Consider the following 22,532-nt stretch of genomic DNA (forward strand, 5'->3'; position numbering starts at 1 on the left):
TAACCTGATTGACTACATGTTTTAAATCACAGTGAACCTTTCCAACCTACCTGAACCCGAGTGTTGCCCATGTCTTTAATCCAGTGGCTTCACGGTGTGCCAAGCGAAACAACCATGCCATCATATTTGGGTGTAAAACACACCCACAGTTAACAAACACTGAATAGTTATCAGTGTTCTCGGGCCATCTGTTACGTGAACAGCAACTTTCATGTTCTCAGCAGAGGAGCCGGCATGGGCTGCAATATTTACAACAAATCCAAACATGTCAAATAACGACTCAAGATGAACTGGTACTTTATTTAGTCTTTGTTTACTATACACATGTGGATACAGAAACAATTTAAAAAATGACTGAAACAAATGGATGAAAACATCAAATTGTAATTTCAAGCATACAGTAAAAAGGCTCACCTTTTTTCCAAGCACACTATTAAATGAAATATTACTGAAGCATGAGAAGAATACATAAGATACAAGGAAATAAAATAGAAAACACAAGTTATTATATATGTAATAAGGCATCAAGCAGAGTTCAGCTCAGCAGATGAAAAGGCAAACTGGATCACATTGCTCCCGATGTGGTCATACACACATCTTAAACAGATTTAGTTGCCTGAGTTTGTAGCACAGCTATCCAGCTATTAAACCTAAAATTAGAAATCTTCAACAACAGATTTGTTTCACATATTTCTATGTAGGCAGCCAAATAAACAAAAAATATCCTTTATATGGTTTCAAAAAGAAGCGCGACATCTTTCTCCTTGTTGTCATTTAAGCTCGATGTAAATATATAATTTAGACTTTAAATGAACGGATCACACTTTAAAAACACTGAATTTGAATATGTAGTGCCATGACAACAATTAAACGCACGTGTTCATGTCTTGGTAGTTACGTTTCATTAAGTGCTTTGTGCAAAACAACAAAAAAATTAGAATGTTTTTCCTTCCTTCACGACAGACACAGCTAAGGAAAACAAGCACAGGAACTGGATGTGCTTTGTGTGAGAGAGCAAACATAGTTCAGTCGGCAGGGGCAGGCTTTCATTAGCGCCGACGTGTTGGTAAACAGAGGCACATTAAAAAGGGATCCCTTCACTCACTGTCGACAGCCACGCTCAACAACTGGACACAATCTGACCGACTCACAGTACTAACAGCTGCACAGATTTGTCTCCATGAAGAGTTCTTCACACCTCAGACTTTAGCCTCCAGGAACTGCTGGGCGGTTATGAGATTAAAGCGCAATGCAACCTGCCTATTAACTGCCAGTGAGGTGAAGATATCATGCAAAAAAAAAACAATGTTTCAATTTGTTTTTGCAGTACAAAAAAAATGAAGAATTAAACATAAGCTTCATAAATTTCTTAAAAAGCAAGCTTTCAGATTGTAAATGATACCAATTGTTATAAAAGATGGAACCAATGATACATGTGTGATGTAGTAAGGCATCAAGTCTTTGGTTACTCATAGTGGCACATAAATAAATAGACTTCCATTACAATAAGAGTAAGTTGTCTGGCTTAGACACAGTGTATACAATTTTCTTCCTCCTTCCTGACCTTACAGCAAATATTTCTACATCAGCACTTTGGATCCAACATCGAGTGAAAAGCCATAAATATTACATGTTTTTCAGCATGCATGTGTTCGCTGTGAAGTAAGGAAACACCAGCTCCTTAATGAAAGTTAAATACATGTGTGTACGCATATGTGTGTGTGTGTGTGTGTGTGTTGAACAAACCACACATGCACTAGAGCAAAGTGGTGGTCAGTATCATAATACACAAGCAGGGGAATCTACACTAACATGTCCTATTGTCCTCCCATCCTGTCCAGCTGATTGAGTAGCAGCTCGCTGGGCTAGAGACACTCTGACAGCACCTCGTGTTTGGGTATAGACGGATAGATCATGGGCGTGCAGGAACAATCACTGAGGCTGTTTTGGCTGAGTTGGATCTTCAGTTTCTCCACCTCGTAGTTGTGGAGGTACTCCTGGACCAGGTAGCGCTCTCTCTTGACACGAGCCCTCACGTCAGAGGGAACATCAGGAATCAACCAGGCCACGAAGAACTTGACCACAAACACAACATGCTGTGGAGGGAGAAGGCACGACGGGTTAGTTTGACTTAACAAGAGTTCCTGAAAACAACTCTGCATAGATTTATATTATCTCTGAAAAGTATGTTCGTGGGAGAATAATTGATGTAACACTTGATTACTGTCCAAGGTAAGAATGTGAGGCTCAGTTCCAGTGGTAAAGAAGTGGTGGTGGAAGCACTGCTGCCTGGGTTTACCTCCACAATAATGATGAAAGTCAACTTGGCAGCCAGAATATGCCAGAACTGCATGGTGTGGGAGTACTCCTTGTCATGGCCAGAAGGGTAGCGGTAATCACGGTACCTACAAAGAAGAACCATGTTTATAGAGATGTTTTCCATGCATTCTTCAGTTCATTCTACAAAGAAAATCAAAGTCATAATTACTCTGGTATTATCTTGCCGGCTACATTAATAATAAATCTAATTAAAACTATTTAAAAATACATACAATATTAGCAGCACAACATTTCAATCTGAAGTAGCGCTTTAAGTTAAGTGGTTAATGTGAGCTGTATGTATGTGGCTTTACTACATTAACATTTCCCAAATTAGCGTAACAATGTAAATCTTGCATCATTGTGTCCAAGAAGAGTGGTGAAAAGTAACTAAGCACATTTACTCAAATACGGGACTTTAGTACAAGTTGAAGATATTTTTGTACTTTACTTTATACTTCTCCTCTACTTTGAAACCAAAAACATGTGGTCCATGTGTTTAAAATGTTACGTTTCTATTTCACTTAAACAGTGTGACTAAGAGGGTCTGACCAAGCGTCAGTGTGTGATGAGTTGGGAGTGAAAGTGGGTTGGGTATTTCTACCTTTACTGAAGCAAAGAATCTGAGTACGTCTTCCACCACAGTCATATTTTAACATGGAAGTGTAAACATAATCCACAATCACTGTTTCTCTCTTCTGCACAGAGCTTTACGATCACACTGACCTGCAGCTCGTGATGGAGCTGTTGTACCAGGAAGGGCTCTCCCCATCGTCAGGCTTGTTGTCCAGTGGGATCGCAGAGATGTTGAACACAGACAGGCTGTTGTTTATGTAGCCTTTCATATTCATCTCACCTTCTGGCTTGTAAGCGTACATGTACACAAGCCGAGGGATCATATCAGAGGTGAAGGCCACAATGAACGCCTAGAAAGCAGGGAGAGAAAACAGTGACAACTAGAGATGACTCTATCTGGACAATGAGCAGACACAAAGCACAGAGAGGTTGCTGAGCACTCACATTAGTGACCACAGAGAGTACGGCCATCCCATTGAGGATTTCCTGCCAGGCTCCGATGCTGTGAGCCTTTGCTGCCACAGGACGTCTATACTGAGTGGTGAGCTTCCAGGCATCCACTCTAACCTCGATGATGTTGTTGATAAGTGCCAGCAGGGGTGCCAGAGGAAAGGAGGCGACAAACAGTGTGATGAAACCAAACTGGATAACTGGGAAACAGAGAAGAGAGAAGTCAGTGAAAGACAGTAACATGAAAACAGCACCACCTACAGGATATCAGCAGCTACTGCATCTATCTATCTATCTAATATATATATATATTATAATATATATATATATATCCATCTATCTCTATCTATCTATCTATATAATATATATATATCCATCTATCTATCAATATCTATCTATCTATATACATCTATCTATCTATCTAATATATATATATATCCATCTATCTATCTATCTATATATATAATATGTATATATATGTATCCATCTATCTCTCTCTATATATATATATAATATATATCCATCTATCTATATACATCCATATAATATATATATATATATATACAGGACTGTCTCAGAAAATTAGAATATTGTGATGAAGTTCTTTATTTTCTGTAATGCAATTAAAAAAACAAAAATGTCATGCATTCTGGATTCATTACAAATCAACTGAAATATGCAGCCTTTTAGATATATATACATATACATCTATCTATCTATCCTTCAAACAGTCTATCTATCAATCCCCCCTTCAATCAGTCTATCTATCAATCTATCTATCTATCTCCCCTTCAATCAGTCTATCTAAAAATCAATCTCTCCTTCAATCAATCATCTATTTGACGTCTTGGTTGTGTTGCATGCCGGTTCTGAACTGAACTGAACCTGGACTTCCCTAAAATGGTCTCGACAACCTTTTATTACATCACATTTCATTGAGCTGAGGCTTTTATCCAAAGCGACTTTTTAAAATCATGTTACATTCAAACACTGTAGACTCAAGGACACATAAACTAGGGCCGGGAATTAACTGCCGACCCCTTGATTGAAAGACGGACCTGCTAACCACTGACCCACAGTCGCCCTACCTTCAAGTGTGTTTCTATGTCTCACTCTTTGTGTCATGGAGTGACTCGTATTGAATGTTTACCCATTTCCAGGTACTCGTAGAAGAGGCCCAGGTTCCCAAAGCACTGCAGGTCGTGGTCCTGCTCCCAGCGGCTGTACAGGCTCTCTGGGTGGTTTCGGGCCTTCCTGCTGCCCCACCAGTTCATCAGCCACCTGAAGGACACAAGAGGGCGGCAGAGAGCTGTGAGAGGCAACGAGCTCCCTGGCCAACAGCCGTATTGAAGGCTTTCTGCAACTGTTGACAATATGAAGAGATGAGTAAGTGTCTAAACATCGCACCTGTCGGTCTGAACTGAGCAAACATGTCAAGGTTAATGTTGGGAGTGGAAAAGGAATATTATGCTTTTTAAAATGTGTTCATGATTTTATGATGTGGCCTATATTTGATTGTATGTTTATTGCTTTTTATGATGTTTCTGTGATGACCCTTCTTCTCCATTAGTGAAGGCTTGTAATATCCGGCCACAGGGACTACGGTTGAAATGTTGCTGAAGCTAAGACTGACACATTTACCCCTGGGTTGACTGATGTGTACGGTCCCTGTTCAAATAAATACATGAAATGAAATGTAACCACTGAAATCAGACCTTTTCAAAGCAGACATTTGGATGTCTTATGGTGGCAAGAGCACTTATTTAAGTAATGAATATTAACGATGGCTTTGATGCCAATATAACTTTACTTTGAGTACTTTTCTAAATCATCTTGCAGGAGGAACTAACTGATACTTTTTAGAAAGTCTAAAAAAAAAACCCACAAAAACAACATTTATGCTCATTTCTGAAACAATCAACGATATAAAAATATAAAACAAAGCCCCAACCGTGGTTGATGTATCTATGAGTTTTGTGATGTAGCTGCAACACCTGTCAAGAGTGTGTGAATTAACCCCCTTGTATCTTTACTTGTGCTTTGAATGGTGAGTTCAGTTGTACTTACGGGACCAGAGCCTCCTGGATGTTACCCCACACCTGTTTACCAGTCATCACTATCACCAGCTGGGTGGTCAACTCAATCAGACAGCCCCCAGGGTCACACTGAGGTAGACAGGGTCATGGGAAAGAAACAACCATTAAAGACTCAAAGTTAAAGAACCAGTGTTGCTCTTATAGATTGTACTGTTGTTATATCTCTACCTCTTCATTCCTTAGTTTGCTGCCAAACATATACGCATAGTTTCCAGGATAGCCGACAAACTTGCCCTTAAAGAAAGCCACGTAGAAGCAGGAGGAGTAGTAGTTCACAAACTGGAAGAGGAACATCTTCACCACCAGTTTGTTCTCATACTCCAGATGGGTCTTGGGAATCTCTGCCGCATCGTAAAAGATAATAACATAGATTTTGAACACATAAACGAAAACGGAAACACATAACACTTAGTTTTTAAATATGAAATGCATAATGGAGACATAAAGACAATAAATAATAATCTAGGCTACGCTCTCTCCCTCTGAACCTCACCCATGTCAGTGATCCAAACAGCCACTCTCTCATACATGAGGTTGAGGATCATGATGATGACAAAGTTGATGCAAGAGGCGGTGACAGAAGTGGCCAGCTGTGGCGTGATGAAGCGGCCAACCACCTGGATGTTGGTGGTGGCACTGTCCTTCATGATGCTGGCGAAGGCGGCGTACACCGCCAGGCGGTACGCAATCACACCGATGATGCAGGCGATGATCAATGAGATCTTCAGGACGGAGACAACAGACACCACATGAAAGACGACCACATGGCACAAGACACGACTACAGCACACAAAGAACACCACACAAACTGTGATGCAAGCGCAAACACCAAAATACATGTCGACACATGAATAAAGCAAGGTGAATTATTGCAAACATACACTACCGTTCAAAAGTTTGGGGTCATCCAGACAATTTCGTGTCTTCCATGAAAACTCACTTTTATTTATCAAATGAATTGAAAATTGAATAGAAAATATAGTCAAGACATTGACCAGGTTAGAAATAATGATTAATATTTGAAGTATTAATTTTGTTCTTCAAGCTCAAAGGAAGGCCAGTTGTATATCTTATATCACCAGCATAACTGTTTTCAGCTGTGCTAACATAATTGCACAAGGGTTTTCTAATCAGACATTAGTCTTCTAAGGCGATTAGCAAACACAATGTACCATTAGAACACTGGAGTGATAGTTGATGGAAATGGGCCTCTATACACATCTGGAGATATTTCTTTAGAAACCAGACATTTCCACCTAGAATAGTCATTTACCACATTAACAATGTATAGTGTGTATTTTTGATTAATGTTATCTTTATTGAAAAAACAGTGCTTTTCTTTGAAAAATAAAGACATTTCTAAGTGATCCCAAACTTTTGAACGGTAGTGTACATGTTAGGAGGAACTGTAAAGTGTGCACACATGCCCCATGACAGGAACCATAATCTTCCTCGCTCCTAGTTTCTCCCAACGAGGGTCAGTGGAGGAATACTCTGGGCCACAATGTTTGGCAAGGCTTTGGTCTTACATTGATCAGATTGGTGCTAGATAAATCAGATTTCTAAAATCTGACATAACTTCGCTCATATGTTTTTTATTTAAAGTAAGCGATACAAACAAAAAGTTTTCAGTTCCCAATATAATTTCTGATAAGTTGTATACATACTGGCCCTGGTCACATTATATCAGGTATCATGATGCTAATGGCCGGTATGATGGGAAAGACATAAAGACACAGGGTGAAGGAACGAGTCGTTTAGATTCATCATGTGTACCAAAAATACAATGCTCACCCATAACAGGACGGTAGCTCCAGACAGACATGTTCGTGCACACTTGCTTGTTATGGGTAAGTATGGCTCCATTTCCTATTTCATAAGCAAGCAAAGCATGGACACAGCAGTCAGTAACCTTTTGTTATATCCTGAAAAGACAGCTCTAAAAGATGCCAAGCTCCATTAATGACCACTGACTGGCCCCAGATGCAAGGCAGAGCGTGGTCGCCCAATCACAGCTTTGTGTGTGTAGGTGTTTCAGTCCAAGCCCAATTATTTCATCTAGCGGTCTCCCGGTGAAGCCAGCCTTTCAAGATACCGATCCACCGGACTAACAATAATACAGTACAAAAGGAAACTCGTGCCGATGAAACTTTCAAGAAATGTCTTTTATCTCCACAACAGCACCACACCAAAACCGATTCCTCACCAATGTGGCATTCCATGCTCGGTGCCACCCTTACCCAGAGTATCACTGTGGCCCAGCACAGAAACAACTTCCCCAATAAATCTGTAGACGTCCTTTGAAGGACCCACTCCGTTTCCTGAAGGCGGGTGGAATGTGGTCATGGCAAATTATAGCACCCTGTTTTTGCTCATGTTACACATCTGTGTCTATCACGACGACGAAGTACTCCTGGTCCTCGAAAACGCAGTTGGTCAATTTTTACTACGTTTTATTATTCTTTAACAAAGAGTCTCAATTTACAAGAGTTTGAGTCATCATAAAGGACTGCAACCAACTCGATCGGATCCATAAAACAGTCCCTGTGACCTGACCACGCCTACCAATCAGTCTATGCGTCTGGTACCGCCTCGTGGACGATACGCAGAGCTAAAGCTAACAGTAGCGAACAGCATATTAGTATTTAATGAGGACACAAACACCTGAGTGATGCGGTTCAGCTTGCGGTTGGTGCACTTGGTTTCATACTCTGGCCGAAGCTGAAGCTGCTGTTGTTCCTCCTCGAAGTCGACCAGATCCCATTCGTACTCAAGACGAGCCTGCCGCCTTTTCCAGAACTCCAGAAACAGCGTCACTGTAGAGCAAACGACCCAGAAAAACCACGTTGACCACTATTGACCTCGATCTTAATGGTGTGGCTGCAAAGGTTTCAGATCTCAGCACCACAGTAAATATATGAAAAGATAAGTTTTTGTGATTTGGGTGAGTTACTTTGATTTTAAATGACTAATAACAATTCATCAGCTCCCACTAGGTGGTGCACTGGGTTAGAAATGATAAAATGCAGAGAGCAGACATTTTTACTCACCCCAAATCCCCATAAATATGGCGAAAAACACTGTCCCCACATTGTCAAACATATGAGATTGCTGAAAGAAAAAAGTGTTTAATAAATGATGAGATAATGAATTGCAGCTTTGTTGACATGACTCTTTAAAACGGTCAGATAAGTAGAGCACAAGTCAAGATGAACAAAAACAACTCAACAAGCCAAGATGTCTCACCCATGAGGAGCTGCATGTTGTGTTGAGTTTCCAGTAGCCACACTTCTTGTCACACAACGGGCACATGACAATATTCCCGCCAACCTCCTCACTACAGATTTCTTTACTGTTGGGAAATGAGAGAAACAAAGACACTGGTAATACAGTAATAGCTAATAAAATAATGGCATCTGAAAAACCAACAAAACAGGTCAGGGACAAAAAATAAGAAATCACCTCCACTCGTTGTCATCGTAAGTGAGGATTCCATAGACGAAACAAATCGTCCCAACTATTGCAGCAAACAACAGCATCTCAGTGTAGAAGCCCAGCCATGCAAAATAAATACCTATCTTCTCCCCATAATACTTCCTGTTGAAGGGGAAAACAACATGTTGCAGTACATTCTTTAATTAGAGTAAAAACATGAAAGATTTCAATGTAGATTTCTTTTAAGTCATTTAATACCAAATGAGATATATGGCCAATTAATGAAAGCCCTTGCATGAGCAGCATAACCAACTGTCTGAGGCTATATAACCAGGAACAATCCCTGGTGCCACTGTTGTATATCAGGGAAGTGGGAGCCAGAAACACATCTACAAGTACCACTTATCACCAAAGGTGCGGCTAAAATGAAAGAAACAGAAATCTTCAAGATGTGTAACTTTAATGCTGAGTAAATGCACATCAGATGTGAGTACTTTGTTTTAAAGTCTTACCGTATAAGATTGAGGGGCTGCTCCTTGAAGAAACAGAAGAATCTGGCCCAGTGTTTGTGGAGACTGTATCTGTCACTTTCGCAGTTAGCGTCCTTCGATCTGGTCCAGTATCTAGACTGCTCGCACAAATTGAAACAGTCACATTCATTTCGCAGTTATTAATCTTTGAAAATGCGTCACTGTCTCTATATCTTTTCACAATAGAAGAAAAAGAGGTGATCGTTCACCAAACGAGGCTCACATCATGCAGAGGGAAGGCAGCAGTGTAGGTGCCATTGTTGAGTAACCTCTTGATCCCCTTCTTGTCTTTATCTCCACATCCATCCCTGAAGTACGAACAGCGGGACAGGATGTAGTAGACCTGGACACAGGGAGGTATAAAGGATATAGTTTTGTTGGGTAAAAACAGAATGAAAAAGTTGCTCCTGCATTCACAATATCTTATGACAATGGACATTAAACTCCTCACAATAGATATGACCTACTTAATGTATAGGTTTGATGTTAAAATAAGCCTTTAATCTAACACAGCCTGCACACCTGCAGCATCTGGAGTATTTAATATTGTACATTTAGATGTGATAAAACAAGATTAAAAAGCATCCTTACGATCCTGTTGCGAGTGGAAGGCGAGAAGAACGTATCTTTGTTGTCAATAAGGAAGAAGTCAGACTTGCTCTTGTCAAAGGGGGCTGTGAAATAGTCGGGCTGGGGGTGCATGATGTGCTCCGGCAGACGGAAAGGGGTGAACAGCCAGTTCATCGGCATGGCGCTGTTGTCGGGGATGTCGTTGGCCTTGAACGGGACCTTAACCTTCAGCACATCTGCGTAGGTGGCCAACACTTCCCATGGAGCGTGGATCTTCACAAAATAAGTCTTTCCGTCTTCTGACTCCTGATGTGAGACAGGTGACATATAATCAGTGTCGGGAAACACAAACTAAAATACAAGTTCAGTAAAAACAACATGTCTTTTTACAGGCTTTATTAAAAAAGCTCTTTGGTACTGGTTAATTTTTTTAGCATAAGAAATTATGTTATTTATTTTTGTCTTTGTAAAAAAGAATGAATAAATAAAATGCAGATAGAAATGTACATATTTTCCTTTTACATTAGACATAATCAAATAAAAAATTGGACGCTCTTACCGATTTATCTTCTGTCTCCAGCTCCAGGCCGACATTCACTAGATTGGCCTCATACAGCCTCCTCCTCTCCTTAAGAGGGGAACAAAGCATATATGCATGTATTAGTTTGATATAAATTACTTTACTGCCATTGCCCAACAAGGAAAACTATTAAATCGAATTGAAGTACACACAAGCTGTGTGAAAACACATTAAGCATAGCCTGAATAATGTCCACATTGTTTGTATAATTATAGACGTATGTATTAATAATGAAATAATGTGGATTACAGGCTGCACAGGGGTGTAGTAGGGTCTAGCAATGTTGCCTCACAGCAAGAGGGACTAGGGTGGACTTTGCATGTTCTCCCTGTGTTAGTATGGGTTCCCTCCGGGTTCTCCGGCTTCCTCCCAAAGTCCAAAGACATGCAGCTCAGGTTAAATAGATGACTCTTGATTGCCCGTAGGTGTGTATGTGGGCGTGAATGGTTGTCTGTCTCTCTGTGACAGCTCTGCCTGGCAACCTGTCCAGGGTGAACCCTGCCTTTGGCCGATGTCAGTGCCCCGTGACCCTGAACTGGGTAAGTGGTTAAAGACAATGGACGGATGTGGATCACATTGTATGGAGCACGACAGAGTACACAACTCAAATAAGCGTGAATACTGTGACGGTCAGTAAATTAAGCCAAAATAAACTAACAAACGTGGAACAACGTGACAAAAGTGAACGTGAAGTCACAGTCATTGCAGCAGGCGCTAAAATGGTATAAAATAATAACGATTAAAACAGTTATATATATATATATATATATAAATATATAAATATATAAAGGCCCCTGAAATGAGGTTTAATGTCTTCAGAAATAGAGACAATTGTCCGTATCATCAGAAATGTAAACAGAAACCTCCTTCTTACACATTTCCCTCACACACAGGAACTGGCCTCCTGCCTGCCCTTCCTCAGACAGTGGAACAAATGAGAGAGTTCCTGACCAGCTCAGAGGTTTTGGGTGTTGACTCACTAACAGGGCTGTGGGTAAAATGTGAGTCGGCTGCGACACACTGCCTCATACCCGAGTGGTAACACAGAACTGTGAAGACTAACAGCCCGGTATCAAGTGTCTCTCAGCACCTAACCTCTGACGAGCCACTACAACACATCTGGCTGGACACAGTTTGGAAATAAATGTATGTAGTTTTACAAAAGAAAAAAGAGCAGCCAGTCTATGTCTAGATTTGACCTTCTCTGAAGATTCCTCGAGAGGATTACTTACATAAACTGAGAAGAACAGTTTATGTAACGTTATCAGTGTCGTGGTATTTGAGGCTTGCTGCCGACACACACAGTGAACTCTGAGGATGTAAGAAACAGTTCTCTCTGTATAAATCACAAAGTGGAAATAAAATCAGCTGTTTTTGTGTGACATTTTAGTTATTCCAAGAGCTTCAGTTCTGGAAATAATATAATAATAACACTGAATAACAAGTCATCAGGAAATAAACAAGTTATTACAAACACATGCATGCAGGAACAATGTATTGGACACACAGTCTTCAAAGTTGTTTCTTACCTGTTTTCTCTCAGCATCTTTGTCTTCATCATAGGACAGGACAAAATCAACCATACGCACTCCATCACGGAAGAAGACGGAGTCTTTGCTGTGTTGTTGTTTGTCAATCTATAATGAGACGGAACAGAGTTCACAGCATTTAAACAGAGACGAACAATGTCAGCTCGACAACTATGTGAATCCATTCAAACACAGCAGAGCAGCCGGTGAAACCATGTATGTGTCAGTGGCTCACAGCAAAACCCAAAGAACAAGGCATCCACACCACTTCACACACGACGGCTTAGAACAAACACAAATACCTATTATTATATTTTCACTCCAAACACAAACAGTATGCTGAATGGAAAGGGTCTGCTTCTTTGATGTTTTACGCTGTTGATATAGCTTTTATATGATTTACTGAAGATGAGAATAGGCATTACAATGAATCTTTGTTGGATAACATAATTTAATCCATAAAGAATCCATTTGATTCTGAACTCAACAGTACCTCAGGTCACATGTCAGAGCAAAGGAAATGTGGAAAGGACTTCACATTCATAAATACCACTCTCTCCTCAACAGGGACATCCAGCATCCATAGTGGGCTTAACACACCAACACTGTTGCAGTTTATTTGCTTTTCTCTAAATCCGTCAATCCATAGCGTCTAAAACTTGTATTCGTGGATAAAGAAATTCCAAATATATGCTAATGCTAACATTTCAACACGGCTGAAGAGAATGCTTTAAGGAAGGAAAGGAGGGCGTGCTGCTCATTCTGCTTCAGCTGTTCAGAGAGCTAAATATAACAGTCACTTCACTACAGTAGCTACCTACACTGGACTCCAGACAATTTAGAGAACTCAGCATTTAGCATCACGAAAAACATCGCACTGTACTGTATTTCGGATTGAGCTGGCCACGTCCATCAGCACAAAGCCGCGAGGGTAGGGAGGAAAGGAAGAGCACTTTACCTCCATGGCCCACTCCCTTTACGGCTATGATGCATTAGCAGAAAGGCTGGATGGATGCCTGGTAGGGCAAAAAGATCCAGCCATGAAAGCACCGTTTCTCTCACTCTCACTGCACTGATCCCAAGACAGAAGGAGTTCCATCTAGTCCACTGACCTCCCTAGACAAACCCTCACTTGCTCAGACATCTAGCAAAGAGAGAGAGAGAGGAGGGATACTCGGAGAGAAGTAGAGGAGACTCCTAGAGATGACATCAGCACAGGCAGAGCATAGCTGCTGCCAGCTCGCTCACTAATGAAATGAGAGCACAGCATTGGGGGAGGAGATATCGCTGTGCTGTACAACACTGACCATCAGGGGAGTTGAAGTCCCACGTGCCGTCCAATAGTTCAGATACCAAGCTACAATTTAGCTGAAAAGAAAACTGACCACATAAGGAAATCAGTTCTGATAAGGGTAAATTACTGAAAACCAAAACTGATAACTTGTTCACAATCTCCCCGGTCCGAGTTGAATGTTTGAAACTAATCAATTAAATTTAGAGATGCACCGATCAGGTTTTTGGTGCAGATCACTGAAATCACCGATAATACCGATCACGGTGTTGATTGAAGCATTCTATTTATTGTGTAGCATTATTGCCTAGGACTATGAGGAAATACATATATAAAGCAACTCAAACATTAAAGAAATTACCGATTTCTTTAAACATTTAGGACTTTTACTTTGAAAAATGTCCTAATTGATACATTAAAATGGTTTGATTTCTATTGTAGGGGATTTCAGATATGTATGGAACACATCTGCATTATTCATTTCCTGGAACTCTTGGGGAAATCTATTTACAGGACTTTTTTAACAAACAAAAGTCTGACTTATTTTTATAAACTCTTCCTTGGTACAGTAAAAATGTTTTAATGTTAGCATAATTTAAGCTAAATCTCAGAAAAGATCTATAAAGACACAAAATCAGTTCATTGTTTACTTTTATATGTTCGTGTATGATTTGGCGACATCTTATTTTGATAAACGGATGTTGTTTCACGTGGTTCTTTCCGCTAACTTTGCAAAACCGGATGTTGTCACTTAAATCCTTCCGCTAACTTTATCAAAACCCTCGCGCGCTCCCGATCGAATGCGTTTACCGTGAACATCAGTCTATAGGGGCAGACATGTGAGTGTCGGCTGAGTTGACCCAGAGATTCAACTCGGGGGACGGGGACGCCGCTCGGTGCGTGAGGATCCCCTCGTGGACCTCTCACTCTGCGGCCCTCGCCGGGCGCATCGTCTCCGTTGCGATGCGCGGCGATTGAAACATCTCTGATAGTTTTTCTCGCAGATGTCACGTCATCTGATCGGCCGTTTTGATCGGCCGTTTTGAGAACGCCGATCAAAACCGATAATGGGTAATCGGCCGATCAGATCGGTGCATCCCTAATTAAACTATCTGGAGACCTTTTTACAACGGGGTAAAGTGCAAATGGGACACTATCAGTGGTAAATGCATGTACATTGCCTCAGACGAGTAGTGATATACTATTTCTGAGACAGCTGTTTTTAACTGGACAGCTGCTTCCTACCATCCCAGTGTATAGAATAATTACGGTCTACGTGTTCAATCTTTTTTTTACTGTTTCTTACTTCAAACCATTCATACGTTCTAACTTCTGCTCTGGACTACCTCCCAGACTAGATGGGACCATGTTGACCATGGAAGGGTGGGTGCTTTCTGTAACTGGGACGTTGCTACAAAAACTCTCAAATCTTCTGTAATTACAGATCAGCCGTATGGAATCAGTCAACCTGCTGCGACCAGCTCAGAGAAACTGGTAGAGGCTACACGGCTCTATACATTTACCAACTAACCTCTAAGTACTGGGCGTTTAGACATGTGTGTCTTTTATCTTAATTAAGGAGGGTGAATGCAGTACATACAGAAGATAAATAGACGTCCTTTTAGGGAGGGGTTTATTAAAAAAATTACTGTCAAAACATTTCTTTTTTAGGATAAATTAGTTTGGAACAGAACAATAGATTTTTAATCTGTCACAGCTGTTCAATTGTTTCACAATGTAGAATCTTCTCAATCCGATGAATCTCTTATCTTTGTTTTTTACACTTCAACGACACGTAAAGTAAAGTACTGTGATTAGTGCCACAAAACCTAATGGCAAGGGTGTAATTCTCTTCTCCTTTTTGGTACATCATTTGAACAAAATCAAGGATCTGTTCCTTTTTTTTTATAAACACAATATTGTTAACCTATTGTTTGTTGTAGAGGCCTATGGTGACCTTTAGTACCGTGGGTCCTGAGAATTACCTGAAACATAGAGAACATTGTGTTTTTTATAGAGATAAAAAAGGTCAAATGAAGATGGAGAACAGTGATCTGGTTCAGTGAGCCTCCCTAAAAGGTTCCAGGGACAACCCTGCCGAGAAGTTGCATCCAGCCGAAACTTCTTGTAAGAGGAGGACCGTACACTCAGCTTTTGTTTTCATTATAGAGGCAATTTATAGATGTGCAGCTGCCTCCCCTCTAAAACTCCTTGATGTGACCTTCCACTCGGCTAAATTGTAGCATTTAGTTGGAGGAAGATTATTAGAAAAGCTTACTGCGGTTCCTTTTCCTTAAGATTAGCAGCCATTAAAAAGGGCTATGATCCACTATTCATTAAAATGGGTTGCAAACAGTTTAAACAAGACTACATTTTAGAGGATTCAAAAGAAGAAGCTGAGAGTACACTTTATGGTTAGTTAGCCACAGCCAAGTCCAGTCCTGTCATGAGCACAGGGCAGGGCCATGATTACAGTATAGACTGGATATACTGAAAGCACATAGACACACATCAATACACACACGCACAAACCGCTAGGCCAAGGACAAATGCTGTGCACGTGCCAATGTGCACTTTCTAAATATGCTGTAACACCACCAGGCTGTTGATTTCTCTCCAGTGAGGCGGACGATTATCAAAGGTGAGAACAAAGCAAGTCAAACGGCCTTTTCCATTTTTAATGAGCTCTTACGATGCACCAACCCACGGCTCAGCCCAGCATGTTTCCACTACTCTCTACAGCAAAAAGAGACTGCTCTCTAGAATACTCCATCAGCTTTCTACCAAGAGATGGGTATTGATTTCATCTCTTACGTCCAAGCTGTATTCTCTGATTGGTGGAGAAACTCAACACTAAGCAAACATGTCGAGGAAAAAAGGAAATAAAGGCTCGCAGGCAGAAATATGCATAAAGTTGCACAGCATCAAATCACAAGCTTGTTTTACCATGCCATACCCTGGAACGAAACTTCAGGAATAGAGCCCGCTTTCTCGACAGCTGTGGAGGAACCGATTGGATTGTGAGGGAAAGTTTAACAACACAACAAATTCAACAACAACATACGGCTGAAACTGTAGCAGCAACCTTACAGAGGAGATCAGAATGTCAGACACTCTCCCACCTGTGTTACGTAGATTATTCAGAACACTTTGGAAACCGCAACATGTTATTAGTACGGTTACGTCTTGCTCAGTCACAGGTTTGGGTTCAGAGAGGATGTCAAATGACACAAACAAGCACACTGACACAGCGGCATGCATCTGTGCCCCCGGCTGGCGTCTTACCCCAGTCAAAGTACTGATTCGCTCTAAGGTCTGAGGCTCAGACCGTGGACTGTCGCTGTGGTCAGAGGGGGACAGGGAGGCCAGGCTGGTGTTGAGAGACTCACATGTGTCTACACACACATCAGGCGTTAAAGGAGACTTTAAGTACATCGTGAGAGGGCAGGGGGGATAGACAGGAGGAAAAGGGTTATCTCTGACTTTCTCATAGCATGTACAGGTTGTACATTTTTATTTTATTGGAAATATGTATGTATTCTCAAAACTAGAACTATAAGTTGTCGGCTCTTCTAAGATAGGCAAGTTCACCCTTCTACCACAAGTTGGCTGGAGGGTGATTTACAAAATCAGTGTGACGACCAGGAGGAGACGATCTGATAGTGTCAGCCAGAAATCTTTCATTTATCGGTCTTAGGCAGCCACGGTGAACCTAAATGATTCATGGAGTCCGTAGATCGGCCATGTCAGCAAACAAGAATAGCGCATGTGTGGCATGTGCGCTGTGAAGGTGCAACACCGAAAGACAATGAAGCGGGGGTGGATGTCCGTTGAAGGAAGGGTGAGCCAGAGTTAACTAGGGTTGGGTACCAGAAACCGGTTCCAATATGGTAACGGTTCCAATACAACCGGTATTACCCGGACCGGAACGCAACGCACATTTCGGTGCTTCTTTTCGGTGCCTGAGCCGATTGAAATTGAAAAAAAAGATTGTTGTGAACTTCTCTGGTGACGCCGCCCTGTCAGCAGGTTACGATAGCCTATCATATTTAACTTTGACAGCGGAGGCTGCGCCGTGTGCGACTGCGTGAACCCGTGTGGAGCACACCAGCTTCAGGCTGGACGCTATGAGGAGACCGTCATCGGTCCCCCTGAACACGGGGAGACCGATGATGACGAGCAGCCTTAACTCAGATTAGTACCGTAACGTTTATTGCAAGTCTTGCATTTATAAAAGTAGCCCAAGAAATAATAAATTAGCCATTATAACCATGTTTAAGCTAGCTCGTAGCTAGCGTTAGCTTGTAGTTAGCGCTAGCTACGAGCGTGACAGTCTGCTAGCAGATGTGTTGATGTACAGCGGTCCCGGCTGTATACCCGGTGTTACCGGGAATATAATGACGAAGGAATAAAGACCGTGGGGCATCACTTAGTTTCAGTGGACCTCTCGCTGTCAGAAGCAAAACTTTATTTGTCACGTGTCATCTTCAGTACCTCTGATTGGTTGTTCTCTTTGCCCATCAAAACAGTGACAGGATTAACCCTATAAAGTCTGCACATGACAATACATATCACATATAATGGAGAACATATCTTGTGTATGTTAACAGTCTGATATCCGTTGTGTGTCAGTGCTCCATGATAACGGCTTCTACAGGAAATATGACCAAAGAGGTTTTTAATGTCCTCATTGTGCGTTTAAAAAAAAAAGTATCGGTTCAGGCACCGGTATCGTTTTTAAAGTACCGGTTTAGCACCGGTATCGGAAAAAACCCAAACGATACCCATCCCTAGAGTTAACACATGGGTGGCTTTTATAGCCTGGAAGGCCCAGATGAGCTCGCTCAAGCCGACGACCCTCACTTGTCAGCCAGCGGCCAGGACTCCCTCCAAGACAGTGGGAAGGGCGGCACAATTGACAATTGGGAGCACCGCATTTTCACATATTTAAATAGCTATTGTAATTTCAATCATGCTCAATAAACGATACTGAGAAACTCCAAATATGATAGGATGTTAATACATTTACATTTGGTATTTGTATGAAATGAAACTTTTTCTCAGTCCGTCCACAATCGGGACAAAAGAAGCTGCTTTCCAGGGACGTCTGTGTGACGGTGCCGTGTGGCGGTGCCGTGTGAAGGTGCCGTGTGAAGGTGCCGTGTGAGTGTGATCACATGGGGAGGTTGGTGTTTACCGGTGGTTGTTCTTGCTGGGGGCATCCTGTGCTGGATGAGGCATGTTGGTCGTAGCCATTCATATCATCTGCAAGACAGGAACATGAAAAAACACTAAATGAGCAATGTCATTACCACTGCTAATAAGGACAGTATTCCCAGATTATAATAATAATACGTGTTGTGAATCTCAGGCAGGTTGGATGCAGTGAAGTGGAGTTTCAGGCATATGAACAGCTGCCTCGGTTAATAAAGGCGCCCTGACAGACAGACAATGTTCTGGTCTATATTTGTACAGCATTCTGTGGCCGTGCTTCCACAGGCCAGATAGCTGGTCAAAGAATACCCACAGCCATGTTGCTACCGCGGCGGGATCGACTACAGGAAGCGAGACGAGGAGTCTGGTAAAGCCCTCAATGTGACTGAAAATGAAAGCTGCTTGTAATGAACTATGGCTTTCACCATGATGACGTTCTCACCCACCATTCAGGGCCCAACAAAAGCAATTACAACCGTAGAGTACATAATCTGAGTCAAAGTAATTACACAAACAAATAGCAGGGCCGAAGTGCTGTTGGCACAGCTTTCGCCAACATATTTCAAAGTTTCAGCCCCTGTGTCTGTATTTAAATAGAAATGCCGCTGTCCTAATTGACGGTCTCTCCGAGTTATATTTAGTCTGGACTCAACGCACCAAATGTGCTTACACAGACCTGAAACAAGCATTCGAACCTTGTAATGTGGAAACCTTTCCTGTCTCTACATCCTTACACAGTAAGTCAGCAAAGTATACGTTAGTGGTTTGACATTAAAATAAGTTTTATATTTCAGAACTGGCCTTACCACTGGAGATTTGTATTTTCTTGTAATACATCATTGTTTTCCCCAGAGCAACAATTTAACAACTAAAATAAATGTTACGTTTAGTTATTTGTTATTTAGATTATGAAAATCAACATTGTTAACATTTGCATACACGGCGTGCTTATTGATACATATACCTTTTGAGTTATGGCAGGATATAAATGTTTATAGGGGCTGTTATCCTCCAGCAGTGACCCTTGAAGAATCAGTTAGTTACAGTACAATTTACATGTGGCCACCCTTTCATCATGGAAGACTTTTATAGTGTTTTACCAAGAACATTAACTCCAACTTCTTGTTTCATCTTCCTTAAATCCCCTTGATGATACTGACTTTGATGGATAATTTGCTGTCGTTTGTTCCAAAATATTTTTCTTTCACAACATATGAGCAGACAGCTGAGCATATTTTTGCACAGTTGGACTCAGTATTAGGGCACTCGGTATAAAGCCTCTCTCAGCTAAGCCAACAGTCTTTTCCGACCTAGCTAAGAAGCCTCCACAGTAATGGCTTTGTTCAAGAGGAGCAGCTGATCACAGTGGAAATGCCACAAGGCCACTTTTGACTCTTGTTTTATTACCACAGGAACCAACCAGACTCCAGACCTCATGTGCATCTATCATTTACAACTCCACTATATTGATGCTGAAAGGGAAATAGACAACTCCGGCTGGTTTATCGACAACACAGGGATATGGACTTCTCTTTAGCATCTGCATAGCTGTATCAAATGTTGTATCCATAGTTTTTCAAGAGTTATCGTCTGCCACCTCGTAAGGGTGAATAGCAGTAAATTCAGCAGCCTCATGTTTTATTTATATAAAAAACACAGAGGGCGGCAAACTGTGAGAGTTTTAGAAATCTGTGATTTTTGACTTGTTCATGCAGTCAGATTTACCATTAAATTACATTTATTAAAGACTCTCAGATGATATGTTTATTCATTTAGATTCTAAACGTGTTGGAAATACTGGCAGTCTGGGGGTATGCTAACAGTAAGACGTTCAATTATTGTTGGTCGGCTCTACCTTATACAAAATGGTTAGCTGTATATAGAGGCTGTTTTCCCATCAGCACCACCCATTGTAGAATCTATGCACGTCTATATTAAAGTAATCCCGATTTGGAATAGTGTGGAGAGGCGAGTGTGTTATCTCAACGCACCATAAAAAACACAACACCAATGTAAAGGTAACTATTGATCGTGGCCCTGTACTGATCTGCAATGATATCATTATCTCTGTGTTCCAGATGAAACTCAACCCTGGGGGGGCATGCAGGGTGATTCATCCTCCATTCAGCAACACCATAAAAGGCCAAAACACAATCATTGCAACGTTGGTTTGGATTTCACACTAAGCCAGAAGCATAGAAGGGTTTGGGGGTTTGTGCTGGTGGATGAAGCGGTGCCTGTATGTGACACAGGGAGTTTCCAGGAAGCAGACCAGCTGTTAGAGGCTGGCTGGCTATAAGTCAGACAGAATATGAGTTTGTTATGGCAAAGAGGAAATGTCTTAAAATAGTTGAGCAAATGCTATTTAAATTCATTCAAGAAGGTCCTGTGTATCGGTGAAGGTGGTGCAGGGTGGTGTTATACAATCAAATGTACCAGCTGCTCAAGGACGACTAAATATCATTTAAAATGTGTTGTTTAACTTAATGTGAATGTTTGAATCATTGTAATCTCGCGTTGTGTCAACAATAAGTCACACAGTCGCGTTTAAAAGGCTGTCGTTTGATTGTAATAATTGCTTTGTAGTCCTTGAAAACTTTTTTGAAATTCTTCTTAACAGAGTGCCAACTCGGTTCAGTCTGAACTGATTTCCCAGTAGGACGGAGTCTTTACAAAAGGAGGTCAACGCAGCGCTATGTTTGTAACACTACGGAACCGGAGCCTGGAACCGGAGCCTGGAACCGGACCGGCCGCCGTTGGGCTACTCACCATTGAACGAGTCCGTCGGGCTCATCTCAATTAAACTGTCCCCTCCTGCTTTCCCCGTTATTCGGTGCATGTTGATGCTTATCGGTGCTCCTGTACCCAGAGAGGTCCCCAGGATGACGGCTTCTGTCCCTCTTTCGCCCGCGTAGTCTCCTTCCTTGCCTCCTCTGCTCCTCGCCTCATCTGTCTCCTCGGCTCGTCTTCAGCGACGCCTCACTCGCAGCACCGGGATCAGGCGGCGGCCCTCCTTTAGCCGCTGACCGCCGCGTGCGGAGCCGCTTCGGCGCAGAGGGAGGTCCGTGAGGGGAGGGGCTCCTCCGCGCAGCCAATGGGCGTCGCGGTGGAAAGACACTGCAGTCAAACGTCTTATTTTAGCTTCGGCCTGCTGATGTAAAACATGGACAGTTAAAATAACTTGTGTCGACCTCACTTGATAAAACACAACAACAGACGGCGACGTTACCTTTCCTCCGCGGACTTCATTAACGTCGCGTAAAAGCTGCTGTAAGTTATTCGTGGTTTGCGCCTGGGTATTTGATACATTTTAAGTTAGTTTCCAGCAAAGTTATCATGAATTCAGAGGTTTCTCTTACAATATCGTTTCCGTGGTCACCGGCCTTGCCAGCCAATCAGGAACGAGTATTCCGCTGCAGGCGTTATAACCTGTCGATTAAATAAATTAAAGGAGATGCAATAAAACAAGTGGACAGACTGTTATCTTGTGGACACTGTTTGATACACAGCATATTATGTTGGGCACGTAGTGGTTGAAAAAAGTGGGAAGTGAAACACTGAATGAAAAAAACGACGAGCCGCAGGTTAGGGTTACAACAAATCACATACTTTGTTGTTATGCAAACGATCCTGCATTTCGACAAATGCAGACTTGGTCACATGGATTGGTGTTTCTCAGGTAGAGCTACTGTCATTGGATTCCCTTAGATAATGCATTTGCTTAGGAATTAAGTAGATTTGTTTGGCAAAATGTCCGAGTTAGAGCTTCCAGAAACTGCTTCACAAACAACCACACATAGGCGTATCAACTCATGCCTTTACAAAACTGTTTCATCTTAAATATCCCAGCGTTGTTCCTCGTATTTCACCAGATAAGATGCTCAAACAGTTACAAAGACATTGATACTCTCATTGTAGTTGAAGTGTGAACCCACAGTGTGT

General features: G+C 41.7%; 1 protein-coding gene across 8 annotated transcripts; it reads right to left on the reverse strand.

Moving 5' to 3' along the window:
* Nucleotides 1-280: 280 nt before the first annotated feature.
* ano5a (anoctamin 5a) lies at nt 281-21,595 on the reverse strand. 8 transcript variants are annotated; one of them, XM_056417249.1, is made up of 22 exons: nt 21,360-21,595; nt 18,574-18,641; nt 16,662-16,771; nt 16,333-16,374; nt 12,086-12,193; nt 10,536-10,604; nt 9,998-10,282; nt 9,630-9,749; nt 9,389-9,504; nt 8,904-9,038; nt 8,688-8,793; nt 8,492-8,552; nt 8,106-8,257; nt 7,682-7,762; nt 5,935-6,163; nt 5,610-5,782; nt 5,413-5,510; nt 4,496-4,626; nt 3,340-3,545; nt 3,046-3,245; nt 2,300-2,405; nt 281-2,096 (listed from the first exon to the last, which is right to left on the reverse strand). In XM_056417249.1, the coding sequence occupies exons 2-22, from the start codon at nt 18,596-18,598 to the stop codon at nt 1,866-1,868; spliced, it is 2,784 nt and encodes a 927-aa protein (XP_056273224.1). In that variant the 5' UTR covers nt 18,599-18,641; nt 21,360-21,595; the 3' UTR covers nt 281-1,865. The 8 variants fall into 8 exon arrangements, with proteins under 8 accessions (XP_056273224.1, XP_056273222.1, XP_056273221.1 ...); XM_056417247.1 differs by lacking the exon at nt 7,682-7,762 and adding an exon at nt 7,236-7,310 and having other exon boundaries at nt 16,662-16,799; XM_056417246.1 differs by having other exon boundaries at nt 16,662-16,799.
* Nucleotides 21,596-22,532: the final 937 nt, after the last annotated feature.

This window comes from Pseudoliparis swirei, chromosome 6 (assembly GCF_029220125.1).
Source record: "Pseudoliparis swirei isolate HS2019 ecotype Mariana Trench chromosome 6, NWPU_hadal_v1, whole genome shotgun sequence".
In the NCBI taxonomy this organism is placed as follows: Eukaryota; Metazoa; Chordata; class Actinopteri; order Perciformes; family Liparidae; genus Pseudoliparis; species Pseudoliparis swirei.